This window comes from Spea bombifrons, chromosome 3 (assembly GCF_027358695.1).
Source record: "Spea bombifrons isolate aSpeBom1 chromosome 3, aSpeBom1.2.pri, whole genome shotgun sequence".
Lineage (NCBI taxonomy): Eukaryota > Metazoa > Chordata > Amphibia > Anura > Pelobatidae > Spea > Spea bombifrons.
Genome location: NC_071089.1, coordinates 9973268 through 9998847, shown reverse-complemented (window position 1 = coordinate 9998847; position 25580 = coordinate 9973268). Strand labels below are relative to the sequence as shown.

The following is a 25580-nucleotide window of genomic DNA, read 5'->3' as shown; positions in this document are numbered from 1 at the left end:
GATTAAATTATAGGTCATTATTAAGGAATGCATTTTACGGGTAAACTGTATTTATTTTCCCTGTAATTTGTGATAATGCATGTAAAGTTCAAGGGCATAAAGTAAGGTGCAGGTCTCCGCTTGCCGTCTTCGGCGTGTTTCCTCTGGCCTCTTTGTTGCGTACTTCACATGCAAAGTTTATTTTTAAGGCATAATAGCCTTTTAGGGACAAAAAAACACCGTGTTCCTTCCCTGCAAAGGCAAACACTAAGATTCCAAGTTGAAGGTTGAAGAAATATGTTGTTTATTCTGGAGTACAACAGCTTCGTAAAATGCTGTGGCTTTTAGAACAAGTGTTTTACAAAGAAAATTCCCTGCATGTCTTGGCAGGACCCAGGTACGAGTGAATGCCTCCCTGCCTGCCTGCCTGCCTCCCTAGGATGAGCTGATCGGGCTGTTTTGCAACCTGCTCTGTTTGTGGATATATGTCATTGGCAGAATAAATGGCATTTTGGAAAAAGGCCACTTTCCTAAATACTCACCCCTATACTAGAGTTTCGCTAACCATCAAACATAAATACGAGATATTCTGAGTTTAAGCCTCTATCCCACCCGTCCTATGACATCACACTGTGAAGAACAGTTGTTTATTCTCATGAAAACTCATGAAGCCCTCTCATTCACAATGAAGATCCGTCGCGCCTAGAAAAATGTTCTATTTTCGTAAAGAGCTTCCGATGTCAGCTGATGATGTACAGTTGGTTAATTTAAACAGTGTATAAAGGGTCCATTTTAAATCTAAAAATTTAGAATTTCTTTAAAAAAAATACCTAAATTCTGGCGCTTTATATTTATTACTTAAAGGCAAATTGAAACAATTATAATTTTTATGTAAAAAAATATTGTTTTATTAAATTGGTATTTGTGACCAACTATATATATATATATATATATATATTTGTGGGGGAGATAAATGACTACAGGTGACCATTGCACAGCTAAAGAGCCTAGTGATAAACTTGACTTAAGATTTCTTACTTTGCTTGAAGGGTGAAATCTTAAATCAAGCTTATCAAGTTATGTCTGTGAGTGGCATGAAGTAACAAAATCAGTAAATGTCCCTAGCGAGTTTAAAGTGAATGTGTAAGGGGACAGGTAGGAATTGCGTGATGTCATGATGACACACATCGGGACTGGCCAGGACAGAGTGTTGCCACCTATGTATAAGCATGGTCATGGCTATTATGCCTTAAAGATGGTTTGGAGGAGGCAGAAGACCTTAAAGTCTACACAACAAAAAATACATTTGTATCAAGATTTGTTAGCTACAAACCGTGTCCAATTTTTACGGGACTACTTTGGATAAGGAGCTGTATACCTAGAGATAAAGTAATAATTATTCAACAATAAGATTAATTTCAAATGTACCAGAAGGTACGTCAACAACTTTGTTGCTTAGGAAAGATTCCACCTGTCCAGGTCAGTCATTTATCTGGAAGAATATTTCTTTGATGGGGAGTGTATCCGTGGTTTACTATATGGATTACTGTTGATCAGCTTGAAAGTTATGTGCGAGCTGTTATGACATAGACGACATCATATGCACGGGCAGCATACATTAAATGTGTTGTCAGCTACGGAGAAGAAGACTGAGAATGATGTCTCCATTTATTAGTTCAAATGGCTATACCATAGGAATGTATACCATTATTTGCATGCCTTAAATTCCACTGAAACCCATGCAAAATAGATTTCAACATGCGTTTTAATTAAATTGAGGGATAAGTGTTCGTCCACGTGGATGGCAAATTGGTCCTAAAAGGCTAAACTTGCACCTCGTATTTGGTGGTAATCTTGACCCCTCTGATTTTTGGAAGCCTTGAACTTTATTTCAAATGTGGCTTTGACAATCCAGAGGAGAAGGCAGCTTCATTTACAACAAAAATGAAAGATTTGGCCTCTGCCTGTAAGCGTGGATCTGTGCATGGAACTCTCAACTTATTCCAACCGCTGGTTTTTTATATGTACATACACTGTATGACCAAAAGTATGTGGACATCTGACCACCACACCTATATGAGCTTGTTGGACATCTCATTCCAAAACTATGGACATTTAATATGGTGTTGGCCCTCTCTTCTGGGAAGGATTTCCCCTAGTGTTTTTTGTGGGAATTTGTGCCCATTCATTCAAAAGAGCATCATTGAGGTCCGGCACTGATGTGGGGCGAGAAGGTCTGGCTCACGATCATCATTCCTATTCATCCCAAAGGTGTTCGATGGGGTTGAGGTCTGGGCTCTGTTTGGCTACTCGAGTTCTTCCGCACCAAACTCATCCAACCATGTCTTTATGGAGCTTGTTTTGTGCTCTGGTGCACAGTCATGGTGGAATAGAAAAGTTTCTTCCCCAAACGGGGGCCGCAAATTTGAAAGTGTACCATTGTCCAAAATGTCTTTGTGTTCTGTAGCATTAACATTTCCCTTTACTGGAACTAAGGGGTCAAACCCTGAAAAACTGCCCCAGACCATTATCCCTCCTCCACCAAACCTTACAGTAGGCACTATGCGTTCCAGTGGGTAGAGTTTTATCCATATCCGTCCATCAGACTTCTAGACAAGAAGAAGCAGCCGAGTAACAGAGATTAGAGAGGCTAAAACAGACCAACAAATGACCAGGACGGTTACTTAACTGTGTACGTATCTTTTCAGAAGCCATTTTCTGCAATAGAGGGGTTTTGAGCTGTAAAAAGGAATGTTGTAGATTGGCTTGTTTGGTTCCATTGATACCGGCATTCCTGGTCGCTCCCACGAATATGTTCTAATCTACAGTGGATTCCTCACATGCTTCCAGCACTAGTAGTGTTGTCTCCCACAGGTACAGCAGGCATCTTAACTATGACTAATTAATTTGCTATTAATCTTGTAAATTGCCTAAACAGCTATCTGCACACATCCATTAAAAAAAGGGGAAAAAAATCCTTCTTGAGCATTAAATCAAGTGTGATATAGTGCAATGTAGGTAAGCATTAAATAAAACTTGATTTTATCCCATTTTGCAGCAGTTAGCTAACTTTATCTGCAGACGTGGAGGCCGCCATTGTTGTCGGTCATGTGTTATTTTGGTTGACTTTCCCTGCTCAAACACCACACTGAGCTGATGCTTTATGGCAATGCTAATGGAGTCTTCTTTATCCTGTTAAATCTGTCCCTAGATAGACTTTCATTAGACAGCGTGTCGGGGTCCGAGTTATTAAGACCTCGCTGAGCTGTAGAAGCAGATCGGGTGAGTATGGGGCACCACCGGTGCCAGATGCCCAGTCCAGCCAACAGAGGCTTACTGCTTGTATGGTTCAACCGCAGGGTTAAAATTAAAAGCTTAATGTCTCATAATTTCATGAATCTATTTAAAGGGATCGAGTTTGATTACATATAAGCAAAAAAAAAAAGAAAGATGTGTTTCAAGTAGGAATTGATATGACGCTCTGCTCTGTGATATGCGGAGGGTTAATAAAGTAGGTAAATGTATCTTCTCAGTGAAGCAAATAATCTCCTCTCCAGCTGCTACACAGAGTAGAAGTTCTTACCAAGCTGTACCGTGCGATATACAAGTACTGACACCTAGCTTCGCTATGCGATTACAGCTTCACAAGCCATATTAATTGAGATCTATGAACCGGAACACTTCCGTTGACCTATATAATGCATCATGTGTTTTGCTGCCATTAAAACTTTAACCCCTCGTGACATTGTTGTTTTTCAGGTACCAGTATTATCTTCAGTTGAAGAAGGATGTGCTGGAGGAACGTTTCCAATGTACTGTTGAACAGTATATCTTCCTAGCTGCGCTAGCTATTCTGGGTAATGCCCTAACCTCCAACATCTCCACGGGTAGAGGGGCAACTTTCAGGCATTATGGCAAGGTTGGCCGATTGACCCAGTTATACAGAGGTCCAAGGCATATGTGAGAAATATTCACGCGGTCAACACACACACACATCTTTAAATCCTCTGCCAGCCACCCCCTATTTTTCTTACAACGCTTTGGGATAAGTCCCTCTTTGTGCCAAAATACCCCCTACTCCAGGGGGAATTATATACTTGGAAAGGTATTACTCAATGGCCAGGGTCAGCAAATTGGACAATTGTATTTCTTTAACTGCATTAACAGAAAACTCTCCTTATTCATCAAAGAATGTGTGAAACATATTATATAAAAAATAACTCGTGCCGCCATCGGGTTACTGTGCTTGATATAGTCTTTAGTCTTGTTCTACGTTGAGCAGCTCGGAGATTAAATGTCTCTCGCTGGTTTGAAAATAAACTAGAGAACGTTCTGTGCAAATCCTTCAAGGTTTTTCACCATAGGCAACTTTAAAAAAAATAAAAAAAAACAAACCACAGTGCTTGTTAAAGTATTTGAGATATTTTAAATAATTAGAATGATTGATTATCATGTTTGTATTTATTGTATTCTTTTTCTTTTGTAGTGGATTCTAAACATGACAATAGAGCTGAAGCCCAAGATTCTTTCTTAGAGAAAGTTTTTCCCGTGGTAAGTAGTGAATTTTTTTGAAATATTCCGATATGCTCCCACATCGAGTGCCCTTGAAGTGCTGTGACCCCGAAACATTGCCCCGAGTACCTATAATCAGGACAATCAACAACATATAGAGAGAACGTCTCACGATTGCGGATAACAATTGAAGCTTTACATTGGATGGCAGGTCAACCGTCTGGCCCATATAATGGGTTGTGAAAACCTCACATAACAAACCGTATTCTAGTCCCACGATATGATTGATTTGTGTAACGCCATCATATCTACAGAGCGCAACATTGGAGTCATTGGATAAGTATAATCAGTAAGAGGGGTCATCCATGTTAAAAAAAAAATAAAAAAAAATGAAAAAAAAAATTCTTACAGTAAAGATGGGGGGATCATGTGACCTACTGATCCTTCCTTACAGTAATGTGGGGGGGATCATGTGACCTACTGACTTCATGTCATCTACACATACATCACTGTATTCAAATCTATCCCGTGATTTACTCCTAGCACGCTGCAGGTACGTGTAGCTGTTTGTACATGTTCTCATAGCTAATATTATCACAGGCAAAGAAGACGTTCTAAGCCATAGCAGGTCGTGTTTAAAGGGCTTTCCTGCCTGCGCACAGGTGTCCTCAGCGACGTTAAAGCTGATTTCCTTTGCGTGAATGAATGAGCTGTATTTTGATCGGTCCGCGTGGGTTACAGCAGCGTTTATCGCGTTACTGCCGATTAGTTGTACAGACACGTATCAGCCTTGCTTATCTGAGATAGCACATACCTGTTTGACAGAAATAAATGGAGTACGGAGAGCCCCAGGGAAGGGCTGGTAACGATACGCGGCACACAGTAAACACAGCTCGGGGGCTTGTTTTTCTTAAACCTTCAGCTTCTGTCACATAATGGATTTGTCATGTTAACAGTTTTCTGTAGGTTTCATTTCTCATTCTGTCAGCAACACTCGGCTACTCTTTGGAGATTTATTCGAAACCCGTTGAACCCGAAGGCAACAAAATGCCCCCGAGGAAGCAGGCGCTATCTGCACCTTTTCTAAAATTCCTCCTTGAAGTATGATTGAAGATGGGGTTAAGCTGACACGGTGTCTAAGACGCACTGTGTAATTAGAAACAAGATAAGCCAGGTTAGACTGCTTCACAGCTCCTAACAAAGCAAAGTCCCTTCTCACAGGCATTGAGTGGAGGACACAGATATTATTTTGGTGTTTAATTGGCATGAATGTCATATCGCTCCTCAAATGTGTTATCTCCTAAATGCAAACCTCCCAAGTGTCCCAGTTTTTGTGGGGTAGTCCCAATCGTAACACCTGAACTGTTAGAATATGACCCTCAGAATCTCAGAAGGCCAGAAGTTACCAAGCTCCCTGAAGACCTGGTCCAGCTGGTGGTGTAGTGGTGTATCAGTGTATCAGTGAAAAAAACGAGACAAATTGATGTAACAATGTGGGTTGTTACTATATCACAATAATTGTTATAACATCAAGATGCTGGAATCTGTGATGCTACCGGTGGAAACCAATTTGCGAAGAATAAGTGATTATTTTTTATCTTCTCTCTTACTAGGCATGGACCAAAGACAAGGACATCCAGGAGGAACTCTATAACAAGCTAGAAATGAAACATAAAGCTCTTAGGTGAGCGGGCAGGATTTGTAGGCTTTCTGTATAAGTTACGTTGTTACCGGTTTCATCAAAGCAAATACCCCAAATCACAAGTTTAAGAATGCAGATGTTGCAGGGTCGAATTTGATGAAGAAGTCTATTGAGTCCTGCCTTCTACACTAAAAAAAAATGTCTTTCAGGGTGAAACCAATACCTAGACCCGTTGCTCAATAGATGTCAGTCCTAATTGTGTCTCCTGCCCCAGTGCCGTTGTTAAAGAATAGATGTTTAGCATTTAAAGGAACCGTATGTTCCTTTCCTGATCCTCTGTCTATAAAATGACAGTCCACAATATCAACTGTACATGGAGAGAAATCTGTACATGTTTGGATCTCACAGGAACGTTGAATATCTGTATTTTCACCCCAAATCCAAGGGGTCTAGCCTTAATTTGACTCTAGAGCCAGCTGTTTGAATATGGAATCCATTGAATAACTGGCAGATCATCCTACTGTGTCCCAAGTCGATGCTTCTGCGTATGACATTGCCTTGTAGGGTTTACCGGAATATGTTTTTTTTCTCCCCTATTGTAGTGGGATTTCAGCAGAAGAGGCCGAAATGCTCTACATAAAAGAAGTTGAATATATGGATGGCTATAGTCAGGAATGTTTCCACGTAAAGGTATGAGTATAGTCTCATCCAAAATGTACAACCCTACTGCACTCTTAACAACTCACCTGCGAGTAACCGTAAAACGGAGAACACTCGAGGCATTCTGGTACAGAATAAGTAGAGGAAAGTGGGGCAGGCTGAGCCAAGGAATTTAAGAGAAAGGGACCCAATGTGTCTCAATTTATGTTGGCCCTTTCACTAAAGATTCCTTCCACTCTATACATTTTCCTTAGTTAGAGTGCGTAAAGGATAAAACAGGAGTTTCCGCACACTTCTTATATCCATAGTAAATGTTTTAAAATAATTACATCCCGTGCCAACCTTTTCTCACTGTGTTTTATTCTTGATTCTCAATTTATAGGATAGTCATGGGAACAACGTGAACCTTTGTACATTTTTCTTGGGAATATTTGTAGAAGACAGCAGTGGACAGCCGACAGCCATCTACAGGTGAAGTTTCCTTTACACTACATGTGTAAGACCTGTCTTGGTACCCCCATATGATACCAGCTGGCTGGGGGGTACAATATTAATGCCGGACAAAATGCAACTGATATTTCAGGGGATAAGAGAGAGATGGGAGAAGGTTTTGGAGGAACGTGACTGTAACAACTATTAAATGGCAACTTTAGATAAAACTACAATACATAACTTAACTGAGCCTTGGTGTTGACCTTATTTGCATGCGCCTACCCAGAATCCCTTGTGGTTGTGGCAGCACCATGAGATTTCTGAGGGAAAAACAAACCTTCTGGCTTGTCTGGTGTCTGTAGATGACCTTAAAGCTTTACATACAAAGTGAACATTTTCTATATATAAAGTCCTTTTAATCTCTTCCCCAATTTTGTGTTGTTGTTTTAAACAGTATTATTATCATTAATAATAATAATTTATTTTTTTTAACAATTATTGTATGCTTACTCAAAACATCAGTTGAGGAAAGAGGTGCACATGGATTTCAGCCCCCAGTAAGGCATTCTGCCCCTAGTAAAGCCCCCTAGGTGATTTTGTTTGCCTGCCGCTAAAATCAGCCATGTGTTAACATAAACCTTGACCCGTTTTTAGTTCTGTTTGTAATGAAAGTGTAGGTTACGTTACAGTTGCCGTTTAATTGTTCATTCCGTGCAGTCGCCAAGTAAAATAGTGCGTCATAGCGGGCAACATTACCAACACCTGCATGCTTACGGATTCATTTAGTTTAGTCTATGATCAGGGTAATTTATGGTATCTTTTGACGTTGGTCCGATGGGGTATTTAACAATGATTTAGAGATTTGCCAAATCGGGGTGAAAACGCTTGCAGAGACATCCCGGGCTTGCTTGCGGAATGTTAGAATGTGATTCTTGGCAGACCTAACGTAGGATGTTATCTGCAGGTGGAATGACATCGGGAATATCACGCACAACAAGTCTACGATTGTACTGGAGCTGAACAGAAAAGAAGAAACTGTCCCCTTTCACACGGTAGGCCCATAATCTGCATTTTCCGTCTCCTGCGCGGCAAGCCCACCACGTTTCAAAAATGTTTCATTAACTTACAATATTTTGGCCCAGAATTTTTTTTTTATGTCTAATTTGTGCAGCATTATCAAATAAAATACAGTTTTAGATGCATGAAATCAGTGCTTGAGATGGTTCTACACAAAGTGATGAATATGCTGCTCACAAGCGTCCAATAAAAGATGGAAGCTGGTGTCAGGAAGATAAGGACAAGATTAATGGTTTTAGAATTCTTGTTGGCTACAGAGATTTGCCATTAGCTCTGGGTTTGGGAAAAATATGGAAGTGACCAATGTTCCATCTAATTTTTCTTAGTTGGCGTGCGCAGAAAATTTCTGTTGTGCAAAAAGTTTTACAGAGCAAACATTTTGTGCGCACAATATCCGCGCCGCATAAAGTTTCAAAAAAAATTATAATTTTTTTTCTTTTTTTTGGGAAAAACTGTTGTGCGCACAATTTTTGGACATGTGCGCTCTCTAAAAAAGCTATGTGCACGCGCACAAGCGCACAGCTTAGAGGGGACACTGGAAGTGACCTAAAATGAGAGGGATAAAAGGAAAAATGGTTACCAGATGAGCCATTTAAAGATGGCCACCCATACGTTCAAGTACCAGTGTATGAATTATACTTTATTAGTGACCAAAGCGCACTTTTGTATTAGGAAGGGTGCCGGTTGTGTGATGCCAGGAGATGCACGAGTATATCGGTCACTACCAGTATGTTGGCTACGGTGTCTTCATGTCAACGCCATGTGAACTTGCTGGTCTTAGTCCACCACCTAGTGCTTTGGGTGTCTCGTGCACACTTGCAAAATGTTGATTATTTATTACAGACGCTTTGAGATTTTATTAATTGGCTTAGAGTTATTAAAAGTTACTCTTTTAAATTGTAAGAAAACATGCAGGATGGAGGCTGTGGGGTTTTAAATATCCAAATATAATTTTTTGTAATCCAAGCCGCGTTTTTAGTGAATACGTTTGCCCTGCGGCGTCACCAGCAGCTGCCTCTTGACTGTAATGCTTGCCGGTACTGAGAGGAGGCATTCATGTGCCCACAGCTCACGGGCACTATTATTGGGGTGCCATCGCAAGCTTATAAAACCTTATGTCTGGCTAAATCGCTTCACTATTTTAGCAACGCAAATGTAAACCATGGATGAAAACAGACCAGGAATTCTGTGTCCCCTTCCCCGAAAACTATTAGTTTGATTTTTTTTTTTCAGTTGAGATACGCAATGAAAGCTGGGATATCCAAAAATTGAGTAGGGCACCCCTGATTTAAAGTTTCTTTAAAGTCTTTTTAATTAAACATGGTTTGAGGGTATTTCATGTAATTTTGGTGAATAGGATACATGTTATTTCATTATTTAATCATACTATTTTCTTACCAGTATTTTTTTTAACTATAAATTTATAACTCTTTCTGTTTCCTTGACTTTTTTTTTTACATTTCTATAGGATGACATAGAAAACAGTAAATATATGTCACGGTTGTTTGCTACAAGACTTAAGTTTTACAAAGACAACAAAATATACACGGAGTAAGTGGGATTCTCATTCGTTTCATTATTTATGGCAGCTGATTGTATTTGTCATTTGTCCCTTTAAAATGTATATCTAAGGCAGCTTTTGGGGTTTTAATGAGTTAATATTTGAAATAGCCCTGGAGCCGGCTGGCAATTAAGCGTTCCCTAAAAAATGAATAGGGATTTTTTCTGGGTAAGCGTTTGGCATTTAACTAGGACTAAGAATAACTAAATTTAGGTATAAAAGTGTTATGTTTAGCAGAGTAGGTGGAACAGCACCTTTAACAAGTACTCTACTACCAATTTTATTCTCCCCGCAATGTGAAAAAAGTGTTCAAGAAACAACGCAAGGCTATATTAATAGAAATGTGATTTTATAACCAATAGTAAGCCTGCGAGTTGTGTCTTTATTAACGAGCGCGGGGTTCGTCGTTACTCTATTAAATAGCCTTAGTTTTTAGGTAATTGGGATTTTATCCTTTTTCAGATACCTTAACAGTCTTCACTTTTATTTAACAGACAAACAACCACTCCTCCGGTTGTAAGACGTCGGCCCACCTGGAAGAGGACCTCTATGGTATGTAGAGAGGGATATGGGATATCCGTGCGCATGGTGAAAAAAAATAAGGTTCATGAATGGGAACATTCGCAGCTTTTAAACTATTTTCAGTTAGCAAATGTTAGATCTGCGGCAAAAGTAGGATAATAAACCCCCTCTCATCTCCACACCCCAACCTGCCACCTCCAAGTAAGTTAGCACAAGGGGTTAAGATATATATATATATTTACTTCCTTTCAAAAGTTTGGGGTCACTAGGCTGTTTTCATGGAAAATAAGAACATTTCTGGCTGTAACATAATTGCAAAAGGGACTTCGAACGATCAATTCGCCTTTTAAACTTAATCTGGGATTTGGGAAAATTACAGATGTGTTTTAAATGTAGGAATTAACACCATTTCTTTATTTTTTTATAGTCAAGGCAGCAATCCATACATCCCCAAAGGCACATCCAGAATAATGAGATATACATCTCTGAAGGTAACGCATAGATGGTTATTTTTCGGAAAATATACAATTTATATATTTATATATGATATATTATTGTAGGATGCCTATTATGGTTTTGTTTTATAGTCTGGTAGGCCCTGTAAGAAACACTTTCTTTGTCAACAAATACACGTGAAAGTACTTTAAAACGTATAATGTGCATTCTTTACCTGACAGCGCGTTCTAGGTAATTCTGATTATGTTTTTCAGACATTTTTCATATGAATGAGGAGCCTGTTAGTTACAGACCGATTTCTCAGACAAGTTTAGATGGATACCCAGAAATGAATTTCATAAATGGGACGGTGCCGAACGGGAGCGTGTCCAGCTCGCACAGCATCAATTCCCTCAACCACTTACAAAACCTCACGCAGGCTTCACCGAGGTCATCCAACCTTAGCATCACAGCGAGTGACATCATGGCTTTAGACTTCCGGGCCAAGTGCCGGCACAGCGCAACTATCGTGCCGTCCTATCGGCCCACGCCTGAATACGACACTGTGATGAGGCAGAAAAACAGGGGCATTCTCCCTCATGATAACCAAAGTCAGCCTTTAAGAAATCTCAATATGGGAAACGCGCATGCGTACAGGCATCGTGACAGTCTGGTATACGGTCAGGCTGAGGTTCCAGAAAGACTTCAGTATGTGGTACAGTATGGATCCCATGGTTCCTACAATAATAAACCCATGAATCCATCGGAACACATGGCGCACATCGGTGTCGCTCCATCTCACGAACATATTGAATCTATTTCACACACAGTCAGCACACCCGAGCTGGCTAATGTACTGCGGCACCCTACCCAATGCTTTAATTCCGCTCGTAAGTTGAGGAACCGGTCATCTCTGCCACCGCCTCAGTACCCGCAACCGCGTCCAGCAAGCAGCACTCCAGACCTGGCGAGCCATAGACACAAGTACGTTAGCAGCAGCAGCCCCGACTTGGTGACCAGAAAAGTACAACAGTCGGTGAAAACATTTCAGGAAGACAGCGCGCCTGTAGCTCGACAGTCCTTTCAAGAGACCAGTGAACTTCTAATGAGGCCTACACATCGTCCGACTGTAAAGAAACGCCACAGTTTGGAAGTCGTTAACAACATGGTGTGTGGAATGGAAGCCATGGCTATTCATTCTTTGAACGCCCCGCTGCCCCGTAGAAATACGTTGCGCGAGTTGGTGCACACAGAAGAAGCCACCCAGAAGGATCACGAAGTTCATCATCTTCCGATGTACCATCACAAAAAGAACATTTCCGATGCTACGATGTTAATACATAGCAGTGATAGCGAGGAGGACGAGGAAGAAGCCCACACATCTGTACCCCATGCTTGTTCGGCAAACAGAATTACTTACAGCTATCAGTTACAAGCTGCGTTGGCGCGGATGCCAAACAAACCCCCTCCAGAATATCCGGGTCCAAGGAAAAGCATTAGCAACGGAGCTTTGAGACATGATCCTTCGTGTATATCTGCAGCCATTGCAAGGACCAAGGCCATGAGCCCGAGGGTACAACAGGCAGTCCATATTTCTAGAAATGAGCAGGCAACCCTGAATGGGACTTCTCTCGGACCTTCCTTATCAGAACCAGATCTTACCAGTGTGAAGGAGAGAGTCAAGAAAGAGCCAGTCAAGGAAAGGCCCGTCTCTGAAATGTTTTCAATTGAGGACACCATTGTTGAAAAAGAAATAATGTTGAGAGTAAGTATGTAGGAAATGAAAAATATATATATCGTAAAATTTTAGCATTATTAAGATGATTATGTTCATTATCAGCATATAACAATAATAATCTCGCTGTATAAACTTCTTATGAAAGAAATGTTTCAATATGTGTGCTTCTTATCTTCTAAATATTTTTTTGCCCTCAATGTATGGTGCCATGTTGCCTCCAAAAGTTCCAGACTTCTACTCATCACGTTAAATCAGTTCACATTTCCACGCTTAGGTCCTGTTTCATGCCAGCGCTGTTTGCAGACAAATGTGATCAACATTTTTTCATGTATTTCAGTGCAATTTACTTTTTTGAAGGAAATTTGTAAAGTCTCGGAGACTTCAGAATGAAGCACCCTCCAGGTCACCTAAGCACTTTGATGGCACCTTAACCAAAGGCATGGACGGGTCACTGTAGGGTTTAGTCCTGCGCTTTGGGTACAATGCATTGGGGGCATGCTATCCTGCGCCTTAATACATGTCTGTACATGCGCGGGAGGCCTAGTGGCATTGCTCTTGGTAGTCGACAAGCAGCCATCCGCACCGCTGGCTCATCTGGGAAATAAGCGAGCAGTGTTCCTACGTGAAAATCTGTTTGTTTAACAAAGGAACAGGGGAACGACAGTCCCTTTTAACCAAAAATAGATACTGTCTGTGAAAAGCTTGTTCAGATTCAACAGTGGAATGCTCTGTGTACAAGTCTGAGCTTTTTATTATTATTAACCGCCATCATCTGCATTCCTTGGCTTCGTTATTGTTGATCTTAAGATTGAAACCGTTCCAGTATTCGCTGGCATAGCTAACTGAGATGAAAACATGTGCTTTCTTGCCAAAAGAATTTAGAGAGGAGTAAGGTGGCAAGTCTGGAGGCCCAGAAGAGACCCCTGATGTTGGCAGCTTTGAATGGACTCTCTGCTTCCAGATTTCCAGTGCCGGAGGACAAGCAGGCTGAAACCACGAAGATGCCAATGGATGAGCGGGTAAGATTAGTGTGCTCTCGGCACGTTTTATATCGTTTTAGTTAACTGTTTGCGGTCTATTATCAAACAATCCACTCGTCTGCAGCTACAAAGGGTTAAGTGGCTGCTGCGAGCCTCAGTAATGGTTTGGCAGTAAGTGCGTGGCAGGGAAAAATGTGTTAATTATTACACGATGCATTAACATCCACGATTATTACTCTGTTTTGCTGATGGATTTTTTTTGGGGGGGTTGTATTTATTTTTTTTATTTACAGCGGATTACAGCAGCCGTGTTTTATTGCTGTGAAGCCTATAATAGCATAATGGGACAACAAGTGACATAGCACTCTCCAAGCTATATACCCCCCAAACTTTGGATGTTGGTAAAAGGAGAAACTAAAAGACCAAAATATAAGATGACCCTACTGGAGGGGGGGGGGTCAAAACCGCTTATGCTGCTTTCACACTCTCTTGCAGTCTCACTCACTCCCTCTTGCAGTCTCACTCACTCTCTCTTGCAGTCTCACTCACTCCCTCTAGCAGTCTCACTCAGCAGTGTCCCTATCTCCTTTTCCGCAGCTCCGCTTTTTCACTTATTCTTCCTTCTTCTTTGTCCGCTTCTCTCAGGTATTGGCTCCGCTATCCAGGTACTTCCGCAAAAGGGAGGAACAGTGGTTTGCTCCGTGTCTCCGACCAGAATATTGCAAATGGATTCGCTGAGAAAAAGTTTCTCCGCAAGTATGTCTGCAATATTCCGGACTCTTGGAGCACACCACGGCGTCAGCCTCTCTGCCGTTCCTCCATTTGTCCTTTTACGAGGTACCTAAATAAAGGAGCTGATATTTGGCAGAAGCGGACAAAGAAAGAAGACAGAAGAACAAGAGTCAGTCGGCAGAGCCGGTAGGGAAACAAATAGAGAGTGTGAGCGGGGAATGAGAGTAGGTGACTGACAAGCCCCTAGGCGGTGGTGTCACAGATCTAAGGTCAGAATAAAAGGCAACCTCAATTATAATATGAGGTCATTTTTTTTTAGATGATTAAAAAAATGTCTTACAATTGAGCAAATACGGTACCGAGACTGAGATTTCTTGTTTATCAAGTTTTAACAAATTGTGTATTTCCGCTGCGGAATTAAGTGTGCTAATTAAGTGTGATTAGGGATGGGATCGTGGTGGGTAGGATGTAGTGGGGCGAGCTCTACCTTGTCAGGTGGGACTGCTGTTGTTTCATATTTATGGCTATAAATATCTTAATAAAGAAGCAACCTTTAGGTCAGTTTTGTTGAACTTTTGTTTCTGTGTAGATCTACGTACCATTCAGGAGCTTAAGCTGGATAAGGCAATAATACAACATCCACCAATTGGCTGACCAAGCAGGATGGGGCTCTACATTAACCCTTGAATGCCACACCTCATTGGACAATAATGTTGTTAATGGTGCCAGCAGATTCCGTAACGAGATTAGTTAAGCAATAACATTAACACACGTTAAGGAATGCTGGCTTAGAACGAAAGACGCTTCTGCTCTTGTCGAGTAGTATAAAGGACCAACACATGGACAAAGGTCTGGTCTGGACCTCCTTTTTTTGTACACTAACCTCCCAGGTGTTACAGAATATCTCTAAAACAATACACTAAACAACAAAACAACAAAAAAAGTTCTAGGGAGTAAGATAAAAACATTCAATGATACTGAAAGCTGTGACGGGACAACTTTTATATTCTGTGGCACCAAATGCTGATGAATTACATAAGGAGACGAACAAGGAGTCGGTTCCTTACATGTTGAGAACATTGGGGATGCACAATTTAAAGTAATTCTTATCCTGATGACCTCTTCGCAATACATGGAGGTTCAAGCTGGGTCTACGGAGAAAGGACCATCCAGACTGTGCTTAATAAAATCACCAGCCGCCACTTCATTACTCCGAGGATACGTCGCCATGATTTCACAGACATTTTGTTTTAGAAATGCTTACACATTAAATGTATACCAAAATGTGTTTCTGGATGCACTTTTTATAGTTCTATTCAAGAGACTTGTGTCCAAAGAACCTTCAAGAATCCTATTTTCATGTATATTGCTATATTTTACAATTAATCTAAAAATCTCTTTGCTTTATCGTGTGGTCAGTGTCCGATGTATTCCATTTGTGTATCACGGATGTCTAACTTTCAGTAAATACTTTTAATTCAAATACTTCTGGTTCTGGTTCTGTTTTGGTTTTCGTGACTGCTTTGGGGGCTTTCTATTTGTTGACCCAGAAGCGGAAGTGAAATTTTCTTTACCTTTTTAGAATTCTACCTTTATGTAGAATTCTCCATCGATACATAAATGGAGACCTGAATCGGGAGCTCATATTTGGGGCGCTTAAGGAAAATGTATTGACATCTTTTTGTAAGTGTTCCAGATTAATGATGAAATCTAGTTTCTTTAAACTTTCCCTTGGATTTCCAGTTAATAAAATAACTTATTACTTGCAAATCCTTTGACTATGTATTTGTTTGATGAAAGTTGTCGTCGGTTCGTGAAGATTCCATATCCTGATGCCCAATAAGATAAAGTGGAACTTTGCTCCATAGGTTACATTTACCATAGACCTCATTTTCTTGATCCTTGCTTGGCCATGTAAGCTTGCGCTCTTTTTTTGGTAACCTACTTGTCGTGATATTACAGTACAGACCCAATTCTTTAACCTTTGTTTTAGAAGATAATTTTAAATGTATATTAATATCTGAATTTTAATTTTTTTTATATATATTTTCAGTACAGGGCGTTGAGAAGAAAACTGGAGGAGGGAATGGTATTTACAGAATACGAGAATCTTCCTAAAAGGAAGCCAGATGGGGTTTTCACCACCGCGCTGCTGCCAGAAAACCAAGAGCGGAATCGGATCCGCGAAGTTATTCCTTATGAAGAGAACCGGGTAGAGCTTGTTCCAACCAAAGAAAATCTTACTGGTTACATCAACGCTTCCCATATAAAGGTAATATCGCGATTGTTTCCTTTTCTTGCCTTAGGCGAAACGGAACATTTTAAATGCTATTAATGAACTAGTAATATAAGACTAATTACCCATTGGATATACAATCCAGGTAACCGACCCATTCATTAAACCAGCTTTTAAATAGGAAATGCTTTACATTAAAGCTAACCTTTACATATGCTGCTTGATCACGTATGTTTCTTGGGTATCCTCATGGTTTCAGTCATAGACCTGTAGAGAAAAATTCAACATTTTGGACAAGATTTAGGCAGGCGAGAAAAAAATGCTGTAAAGTAAGAACGCTTTGAAAAATAAAGACAGTTAACAGTTTCTTTTTATCATTTAACAAAATTCAAATTGAGCAGATGAAAAAATATATAAATATATATATTTTTTTGTGCAAACTTCCCATGCTTATTCATTTCTGGATGAACCTGATGGAATTTTGAAATTACCTCGTCTGACATGGAAGCATTATGAAGCTTTGAATTTTTTTTTTATTGGTTATAGCATTTCCTTGAATTCCTCTACGAAAATGAAACGCTTAATGCGATAATATACCTGATCTTATTTGTTTTATGAGTAAAAATGCCAGTAAAGTATGAAACAGCGTGTTTATGAAGGTATCCTGTTAACAAACTATTTTATTACAAAAGCTCCACTAGGTGGATTTTTTGGTAACTCCCACGGTAGCTCCTTTAGGTGAAAGCCAACATGAACAAAGGGGCACCTGTATATATATCCTGTCCCTCTCATCCGTATAGAACAAGCGAGCGCATGGGAGCTCCGGAATATTGGCATTTACTTTGACACCCCATTGCTTCTGTTAAAGCAATGGGGAGCCACACTCCATGGTTCAGGCTTCACACCACTTCTTCTAGCTTCTTGAAGCAGCCACACATTGGCGTGGAAATCAATGGGAGTGCTCGGAGGGTTTCAGTACACCGCCTGGGACGGTCACGCAAGCTAAGGCTGAAGCTGGCAGGTGATGGGTAGGACAGGTGGGCACATAGAGGATGTCTTTGGCTGGGAAAGAGGCAAATGTATGACAGGGAGGTGGCGGATGGGGGAAGAAAGTCATTTTAGAGCGGCACTCAATCATATACATTAAAGTGCAGGTGATGACCGCAGTGTCCCGCAGTAAAGATGGCCTCTGGTCGTTTATAAAAGAGAGATTTGGTATAACCAATCATAATCATATACTGAAGACCTGATAGTTGTTTTGGATAAATATTATAAAATCAGAGAATTACTATGAGTTTAAAGATGCATTATTTAAATGATAAAACCTCTTACAGTGCATGGCGTTCAGGAGAGGGATAAAGTTTGCCTTAAATGTACAAAATAAAATCAAACAATGCAGCACTTTGTCTTCGGTTTAAGAAGAACATGAAGAAAACCTGCATGGCCCGCGTGTTCTGGACCCCGTTGGAACATGCCCTTCACCACAACAGACATATCTCGGTCTTTGTTGCATAATGAAATGTAAATTAGAAATGTCAGTGGTTTCACAGATCTTTGCCGTGTTTCGAATCAACTCGTCCTGAGAAAATAATGAAAATCTAAGTCTTTGAAAACCATTTTAAGATATTTGCATATTAAATGTAAAAAGTGCATAAAATACGTATAAGATCCCCAGAGTACAATAATACCCCACATACATAGGCATTTTATGTTTTGGGGGGGGGGCAGACGTTCTGCTTACATTCTATACATTTATTTGCTTTGGGGTGCATTAAATATTTTTTTTATTTTCCCCTAGTGGGGAGTCACCAGGATGTTTTGAGCATTTTTTTTTTTAGTTTTTTACATTTTCTTTTTTCACTTTTATAATTTATTTTTTAAGCTGTTCATCCAGGAATCCTCGTTAGGGTTCTTAGAGACCTCAGGGATCCCTCCTGTAATCAGACAAATCCCTGATGATGTCATGGTGTAATATGTTGTTATGCTATTTTTTTACGTTTTGACTGTAAGCTCCCCTGTAGCTGACTGTACTGTGATCAGCCAGCAGGGGCCACCAGAGCTCCCATCAGGGACAATGGACGCCACTGGGTCTCCACTTCTCTCCTCAGTATTGACCCCACCAAAAAGGAGTGTCTGATCATATGATGTACAGGCAACTGCGCTATTACACAAAAAACTGTCATCCCAAAGCCAGCACTACGAGCTTCTTCTGAACAGGAAGAGTCTAGGCTATAATTAACCTGATCTGCCATGAAGCAATGAGGACATCTCCCCACTCACAAAAACCTAAGGATGTGAAAAAGCCCCTCCAGTTACCTTAATCTAGCAAACAAAACCAAAACAGTGTCCTTTCCTAATGCCACTCATGTTTCACCTAATAATACACATTAGACTTTTGCATAGGACTAGGACTGATGGAATCTGTCGGCACACTTTCATTTGGCGTTGTGGATTCCATATCTTTACTGCGCTTACTGAAACAACACAACTCTTTATTCAAAGCTACTTTAACATTAGGATTTTTGTGGATTTCTAATTCTTGCTATGTCTGTTTGTCACGCAGGTTACTGTAGGTAAAGAAGATCTGCATTATATCGCCACCCAGAGCCCTTTGCCTCACACGTTTCATGAGTTCTGGCAGATGGTGTGGGAGCAGGGAGTGAATGTGATAGCCATGATGTCCACAGAAGAGGTATGTTCCTGGATTGTTAACAAGGGAATGGATTGGTGTTTCAATGGAGGGAAGAATGAATTCAAGTGATATTTGTCAGGTGGAGGTAGGATTTGGTGAGCGACTGGATACAAGGTCAGGGTCAAGTGCGATCCTAAGCCTGCAAAGCTGCTCTGTTGGGTAGAGTTATCAGAAATTACGGATAATGAAGAGAGAGGAATAACCCAAAGGGCAGTCTTCGAAATGTTGACCTTCAGGTAGCGGAATGAAACCCAAGACGGCTATCTGGAAAAGAGGGTGTGAAAGCATTCAAGCAGCTACCCGTATATAAAAACAAACAATAATGGTTTTTAGTGCTGGTTTCAGTTATGCTTTGTTCTCACAGTCACTGTGACCAGCCACTAATGTTTGCCAGGTTCCCACACACACATTTCCATTTTATTTCCCTCTATGTCTTGAACTTCTTGCCTTCTGGGTAATAGATGAATCCTTTCACCTCGCAGATATAGGAGGCTTCAGTCAGTCGATCAGTGTGTTCTCCGAATACAGTGACGGCGTTTCCGTTCGAGCCGTAAGGCTTTCTGCTTTGTTCTCACGGTTGAACGTCTCTTATTGTCCGGCCGCTCGCTGCCAGCTTCGCATTCCATCAATGTTATCAGTTGTAATGGCAGCAGAAAGCACTATCCTTTCAGAGCTGTCCTTTCCCGATAATACCCTTTATCTTTTGCCACATGAAACAGTGAATTGTTTCCACAGTGTCCTGGGATCTCTATGCATGTAATAGCGGAGTACGGTATAAGTCACTCGCAGTCTAACCATATGACCTAGATCTTTTGAATGTATATTTTGTGTCTGGTGTTGTTCACGCGATTTATTCCCATGCTGAAAGGGATGGAAAAATGGGTTTAGGGATGGAAATGATGGTGGACGCTTTCTACAAACTTACGGAATTTTAAGCTATGATTCTTTGTGAAGCAAACAAGTATTTGAACTGCGCCATATTTAAAATAATATAATAGGAAGGTGTTGGAAGATAAAAAAGCTCTGCGGTGTGATATTTCCATGTTTTTTTGGGGGGGTTCTCACTACAAAGCCTTTCTAGATTGTTTTCATTTTCTAGATTTGTGTGTTTTACAGGAAGAAGGAAGAGACCAGAGTCATCGCTACTGGCCTAAGCTGGCATCGAGGCAAAACTCGGCCACCTACGGAAAGTTTAAAGTGACCACCAACTTTCGTACGGACGCCGGTCCCCATGCAATCACAGGGCTGAAGCTGAATCACCTCTTATCCGGGCAAGAGAGGACAGTATGGCACCTACAGTTTACAGACTGGCCGGATCATGGATGTCCAGAAGAGGCCCAAGGATTTCTATGTACGGCTTTTATCGATATCTGAACATTTCTCCTCTTTTCAGCATTACGTAGATTTTCGTTGTAATTGGGTTCTTTGCTTTCTCTACGCAGCTTATTTGGAGGAGATAAACGTGGTGTATTCTCACGCCAAGAATACGCAGGATACAAGCGGCCCACGTAATCCACCCGTCGTAGTCCATTGCAGTGCGGGGGTTGGGAGAACTGGTGTCCTTATATTGACAGATCTCATGAGTCGCTGTTGGGAAATCAATGAAGTATGTGAAACGTTTAAATACTTAAACTTCCCTCCTGTATGTTGTTAAAGCCTTTTATTTCAATATTTCAAAGGGGGAGAAAGTTAGAACAAGATAAGTACTTAGATCTAAGTAAGATCTAAGTAATTTTTTCGTAAGGGTGTGTGTGTATATATATATGTGTGTGTGTGTGTGTGTGTGTGTGTGTGTATATGTATATGTATATGTGTATAAATATGTGTAGTAGAAGCATTATTAAACACTCATCTACAGACACCAGACCAGCCAGAAGGATTGTTTTTACCTCAGAAATCTCATGGTGTTACCACAACCACAAGGGATTCTGGGTAGGCGCATCCAAATAAGATCAACAACGATCACCTTTGCCTCTACATGCACTTTATACATGGTATACTTGATATATATAAAATAGTCATTAAAAATATAGTCCAATACCTAAATACAATGTGTAAAAAGCCCCCCAAAACAAAAGATAATAGAAATCTTTATTAAAAAAAAAAACAACACAAAATTGCACTTCAATTTCTATAATATATATTTTTTTTGTTGCAGAATGTAGAAATTCCCGCCATGTTAAAGCATCTCAGAGACCAAAGGATGTTCATGGTTCAGACTATTGCACAGTACAAATTTGTCTATCAGGTGCTTATCCAATTCATCGAAAGCACCCGACTTGTCTGAGGCGTTCTATACCCTGAAGTGTCGCGAGGTACCCGGGAAATTAAGCCTGATGATGTCACGCCTGGCCCCAAAATCTTTCCAGAGACCTTAATTTATTTTTTTCCCCCCTGAAGTTATTTATCTAACAAATCAAGCGTCTTACAGTGAACCGCATTTTTATGTAAAATATGTATATTGCATTGTTATTTGATGTATGTTTATCAGATATTTTTTTTCTATTTTACTTTTTTTTTAGCTTAAAGCAAACAAAAACACCCTAAAAAATAAACGTGCTGTGTATTTTGCTGCTTTTTATAGGATTAATCATTGAAATGTTAACCCTCTTCTTTTCTTTTCTGTTGACGTGTCTGCTTCCGATGTGCACCTTATACCGTACATGCTCTTGTTAACGTTTGCTAGTAGGTTACGAATTGACCTGAATTACAGCCAATTTAGTAATTTCTTCTCGTCATGAGCCTTTTATCTCCGTGCCGTAACTGCAAGGTTGTAAGATATGGCGGGGCATATTCACTAAGCCATGCATTTCTTCTAACTTCACTGTACACCATAGATCGTCCCTGCATAAAGCAGATTAATTAGTGAGATGACACAATCACAATGTATGTTGTACCTCTTTCTGTAAAGGATTGTTACAGTTTATACAGGCAATATATATCTTATTAGTGCTTTTGCTTCAAGGTTTTTGTTCATTTTATTTTTTATGGTTTCTGGCATTAATTATTTCCTCTTAAACTTTTTTTTTTTTTCTTGCAATTGTAATGAATATTACTCGTCCATCCGATAAGCCCACCAAAAACAAACCTGTTTCCCTATGGACCACCTTCTGTGTGACCCCCTAAACTCAAATCACCTTCTTATATTAAGAGATGAAAAAAAGAAAGAATGCAGAATGCAAATCATATCAGCAGCCAATCACATGTATGCTACCTGAACGCCATCTTACTTGTTTGCATACGATTGGCTGCTGCTATTCCGGCCGAGCTGCTATTGACTCAGCGGGACTCTCCTGCTTTCAGTAGAGGTGGCCATGGAGGAGTTAAATGAGATAGAAGTCTCATATTATAACTCTAGTAACCAAAGAATATATACGCTGATTTACGTGTAGAAAAATGCACTGTAACTTACACGGTAAATACAAAAAAAAAATGCAATTTTGGGGATCAGGCTGTTCCTTTAAGGTAAAGTCTTTTGATCTATACATGTGCTGATGAATTTACTAGCACTGTGCATAGATCAAAATGTATATGTAAACTCCTCCCCAGCAGTTTTGGTCCTTGTGGGTATCTGTACAGATGCAATCTGGGATCGGCTTGTGCCGCTCTACCAGCCAGTTTGCCGAATAACCCAGCCACGTATGTGGGAAAAAGCCCCTTTAATATCACGTTCTGTATTAATTTCCTTTGGCTAGGAGCGAGATCTGAGATGGGAAGCTTTGGCTTCTACGGAAAAAAAATAAAAAATCTGATTAAAAATAACCAGTACCCCATGCAGTACCAGTAAGCTCATGTCGCCGATCAAATCAAGTGCCTTATCCATTTATATACTCGGTTATACCGAGTGAGATCGAAAATGAGCCAGATAATGTTTCTTAATGATCTCCATCTGGCCTTTTGTGAGTTCACCCTGAATTTGCTAAGTTTATAATTGTAAGATGTATTTTTTTTAATATTTTGTGATGACTTTATTTGTATATATTCGCGTGTATACATGTACATATATATAAGAAGATCGCGCGATGAAAGTCGCTTTGTATGCTATAATATTTGTATTTATGTTCTGGTGTGTTGGAAGCAGTTTTACTTACTTTAGTTTTTTTTTTATTATTTCCTTTTGTTTTAATATTTGTATCTGTATAAAAATGATGAAAAGCGTTCATTCCTGAAGCTCCGACTTTCCCACGTGCTATTAATACACGCCAGCTTATGATGCAAAAGCATAAATTAAATTAACAAACCTTAGTCTGAAGGGACTTCATATGGTATTCCTTATGTAAACATATTCATATATGGTACTAGAAAAGTATATAATGTAAACAAAGTAATCCTATTTAAACAAAAAAGGTCACGGTAGTGTATTTGGGGTGAAAAAAGTGTAAATAAACATTTGCCAGGAGATAAAAGGGGCATAAAGTCCAGCCTTTCACAGGTTAAATTGCAAAAAAAAAAACACTTTTAAGATAACTTTTGGCTTCTTGTGACGAAGCTAATGTTATTTTTCAATGGACTTGAGAAAGCAGCTTGTACTTTAGAAGTTACAGGCTGCTTTTACACAATAAGTAACAATGTCCGTGATCAGAACCATGTCTGCAAGCAGACTGTCTCACCGCTTGCGTTGCAAGCGACTGTTTTTTTAAAACAATTAGATTAGGAGAAGCGAGGGACGTAAGATTGATCGTTCTTGCAGCATCATTTGTTGGCTTTATCAAGATCCCAGGCCCAAGTACATTAACCCTTTTGGCTTCTATCAGAGCTTAATGAGCTAGACGTAAGATAACATTGAGTGGCGGGATGCGAACGATAAAAAAAACGGTAAAAAAGGGAAATGCAGATTTCCCTGTAAACGTACCTCCTTTTTTATAGCTTTCTGTACTTGTTTGATACTATGCATTATTTTTATACTGTAATATAATATTGTTAATATAAATATTGTCATGCTTCAGGTTTATAAGAATGTGAGGATACGAACAGTATTTTTGGACTTGCGCGTCTTTGTTTCTGTTTGTGGAAGCCTTTTGCATATATTAATTGTGCATATATTTTAATTAGACTTATATATTTTCTAACTGCCAGTCTGGAGGGAAGCGATGCAGGGCCGGTCTCTGCATCAGCCAGCCCCAACATGTTTTTTTAAAAGGCTTATTCACTAAGCTGGGTTAAATTAACATAGTGTAACGTGCATAACATTATGCGTTATTCAGGGGGGTAGCACAGCTATTCTTGCGAGAAGCTAGGGGGGCTGCGAACTCGTGATTGGTCAATACACTTTGTGCCGGTGAGGAATAAAAAGTGGTGCTGAGTTTAAAAAGTGGTCTTATCACTATAGCAACCAGTGAAATGTTCCTTGCAGTGATAAAACCATATTTTAAAGTGTGCCCCAGAATAACCTCATACATGAACCCGTGGTGTCTTCAGACGCTGCCTCTGCTCACTTGTAGTAAGGCATCAACGTACGGACCCCATTAGATCGTATGACCCATCGGGAGGAGTTAATTCACTAAAAGTTGGGTTGGGATTTCAACTCCCTCTGTATTTATTATGAAGGACCAACACAAGCACGTTTCTCCAGCAAAAACAGCTGAGTCAACCCTGCATAATGCATAGTTCAGTGAATGAGGCAACGCTGGGGTTTATTCACTTCATGTTCATTATGAAGGGGCAACTCTGGTGGGTTTCTCCAGTACGAATGGATGAGCAGGTCCTGTATAACGCATAATTCAATAGGTGAGGCGACTGAAGAAATCTCACTGATTCAACTATACATTGTGCAGGGCCAGCCCAGTGCTTCTTACAGCAGGAACTCGCTGAGATTGGCCCTTCGTAATGCAAAGTGTAAGTGGAGAGATGACGCTGGTTTGTCTACATTATTGTGGGCCACTTAGGTTGTCTCAATAATGAATCGTGAGGTTAAGGGGTTGAAACCACAACTCTCCCGCCAACACTCCATTTAGTGAATAAACCCCAGAGTGTGATGTATGACCAGCTGTGGGAGTTTCTTTTGAAGAAACTTCTGCAATGTTTTGTCTTTGAGTATGGAATTGGCCAAGTTTTGCTTTTATAGTTTTTGAATTCTTATTTTTGCACCAAGGCCTCGCATAAAATGTATGTGTGAGAAAATAGACATGTATAACACAAAAGCTGCTTTTTATGTATGCATTGTATTTCCTTAAATCGTGTTTTTTAAAAAATATTTTATTAACTCACATGTTATAGAAGGTTCAGCTGTGCATCATGTTTGTTTTTTTTATTTTTTTTTAAAGAATAAAATTTTTGCAGCTCTTGTACTTAGCTTTATTGTATGCCTAGCGGGACGAAGGAATTTAATCTCCTACATTATGCCAACAGATTGTTATAAACATATTTTGTGCTTGAAAAGAGC

At 40.0% G+C, this 25580-nt stretch overlaps 1 protein-coding gene across 1 annotated transcript in view; it reads left to right on the top strand.

Annotated features, from left to right (window-relative positions):
* The window catches only part of PTPN14 (protein tyrosine phosphatase non-receptor type 14), a 43059-nt gene extending 21211 nt beyond the window's left edge, over nucleotides 1–21848 (top strand). Inside the window, exons 4-19 of the mRNA XM_053460813.1 lie at nucleotides 3739–3836; nucleotides 4466–4530; nucleotides 6105–6175; nucleotides 6736–6823; nucleotides 7176–7264; nucleotides 8190–8277; nucleotides 9771–9853; nucleotides 10358–10415; nucleotides 10813–10876; nucleotides 11096–12585; nucleotides 13434–13577; nucleotides 16324–16542; nucleotides 19070–19198; nucleotides 20315–20549; nucleotides 20641–20804; nucleotides 21357–21848. Coding sequence (XP_053316788.1) covers nucleotides 3739–3836; nucleotides 4466–4530; nucleotides 6105–6175; nucleotides 6736–6823; nucleotides 7176–7264; nucleotides 8190–8277; nucleotides 9771–9853; nucleotides 10358–10415; nucleotides 10813–10876; nucleotides 11096–12585; nucleotides 13434–13577; nucleotides 16324–16542; nucleotides 19070–19198; nucleotides 20315–20549; nucleotides 20641–20804; nucleotides 21357–21485 — 3214 coding nt within the window. The 3' untranslated portion in view covers nucleotides 21486–21848. The remainder of the gene's footprint in view (nucleotides 1–3738; nucleotides 3837–4465; nucleotides 4531–6104; nucleotides 6176–6735; nucleotides 6824–7175; nucleotides 7265–8189; nucleotides 8278–9770; nucleotides 9854–10357; nucleotides 10416–10812; nucleotides 10877–11095; nucleotides 12586–13433; nucleotides 13578–16323; nucleotides 16543–19069; nucleotides 19199–20314; nucleotides 20550–20640; nucleotides 20805–21356) is intronic.
* Nucleotides 21849–25580: the final 3732 nt, after the last annotated feature.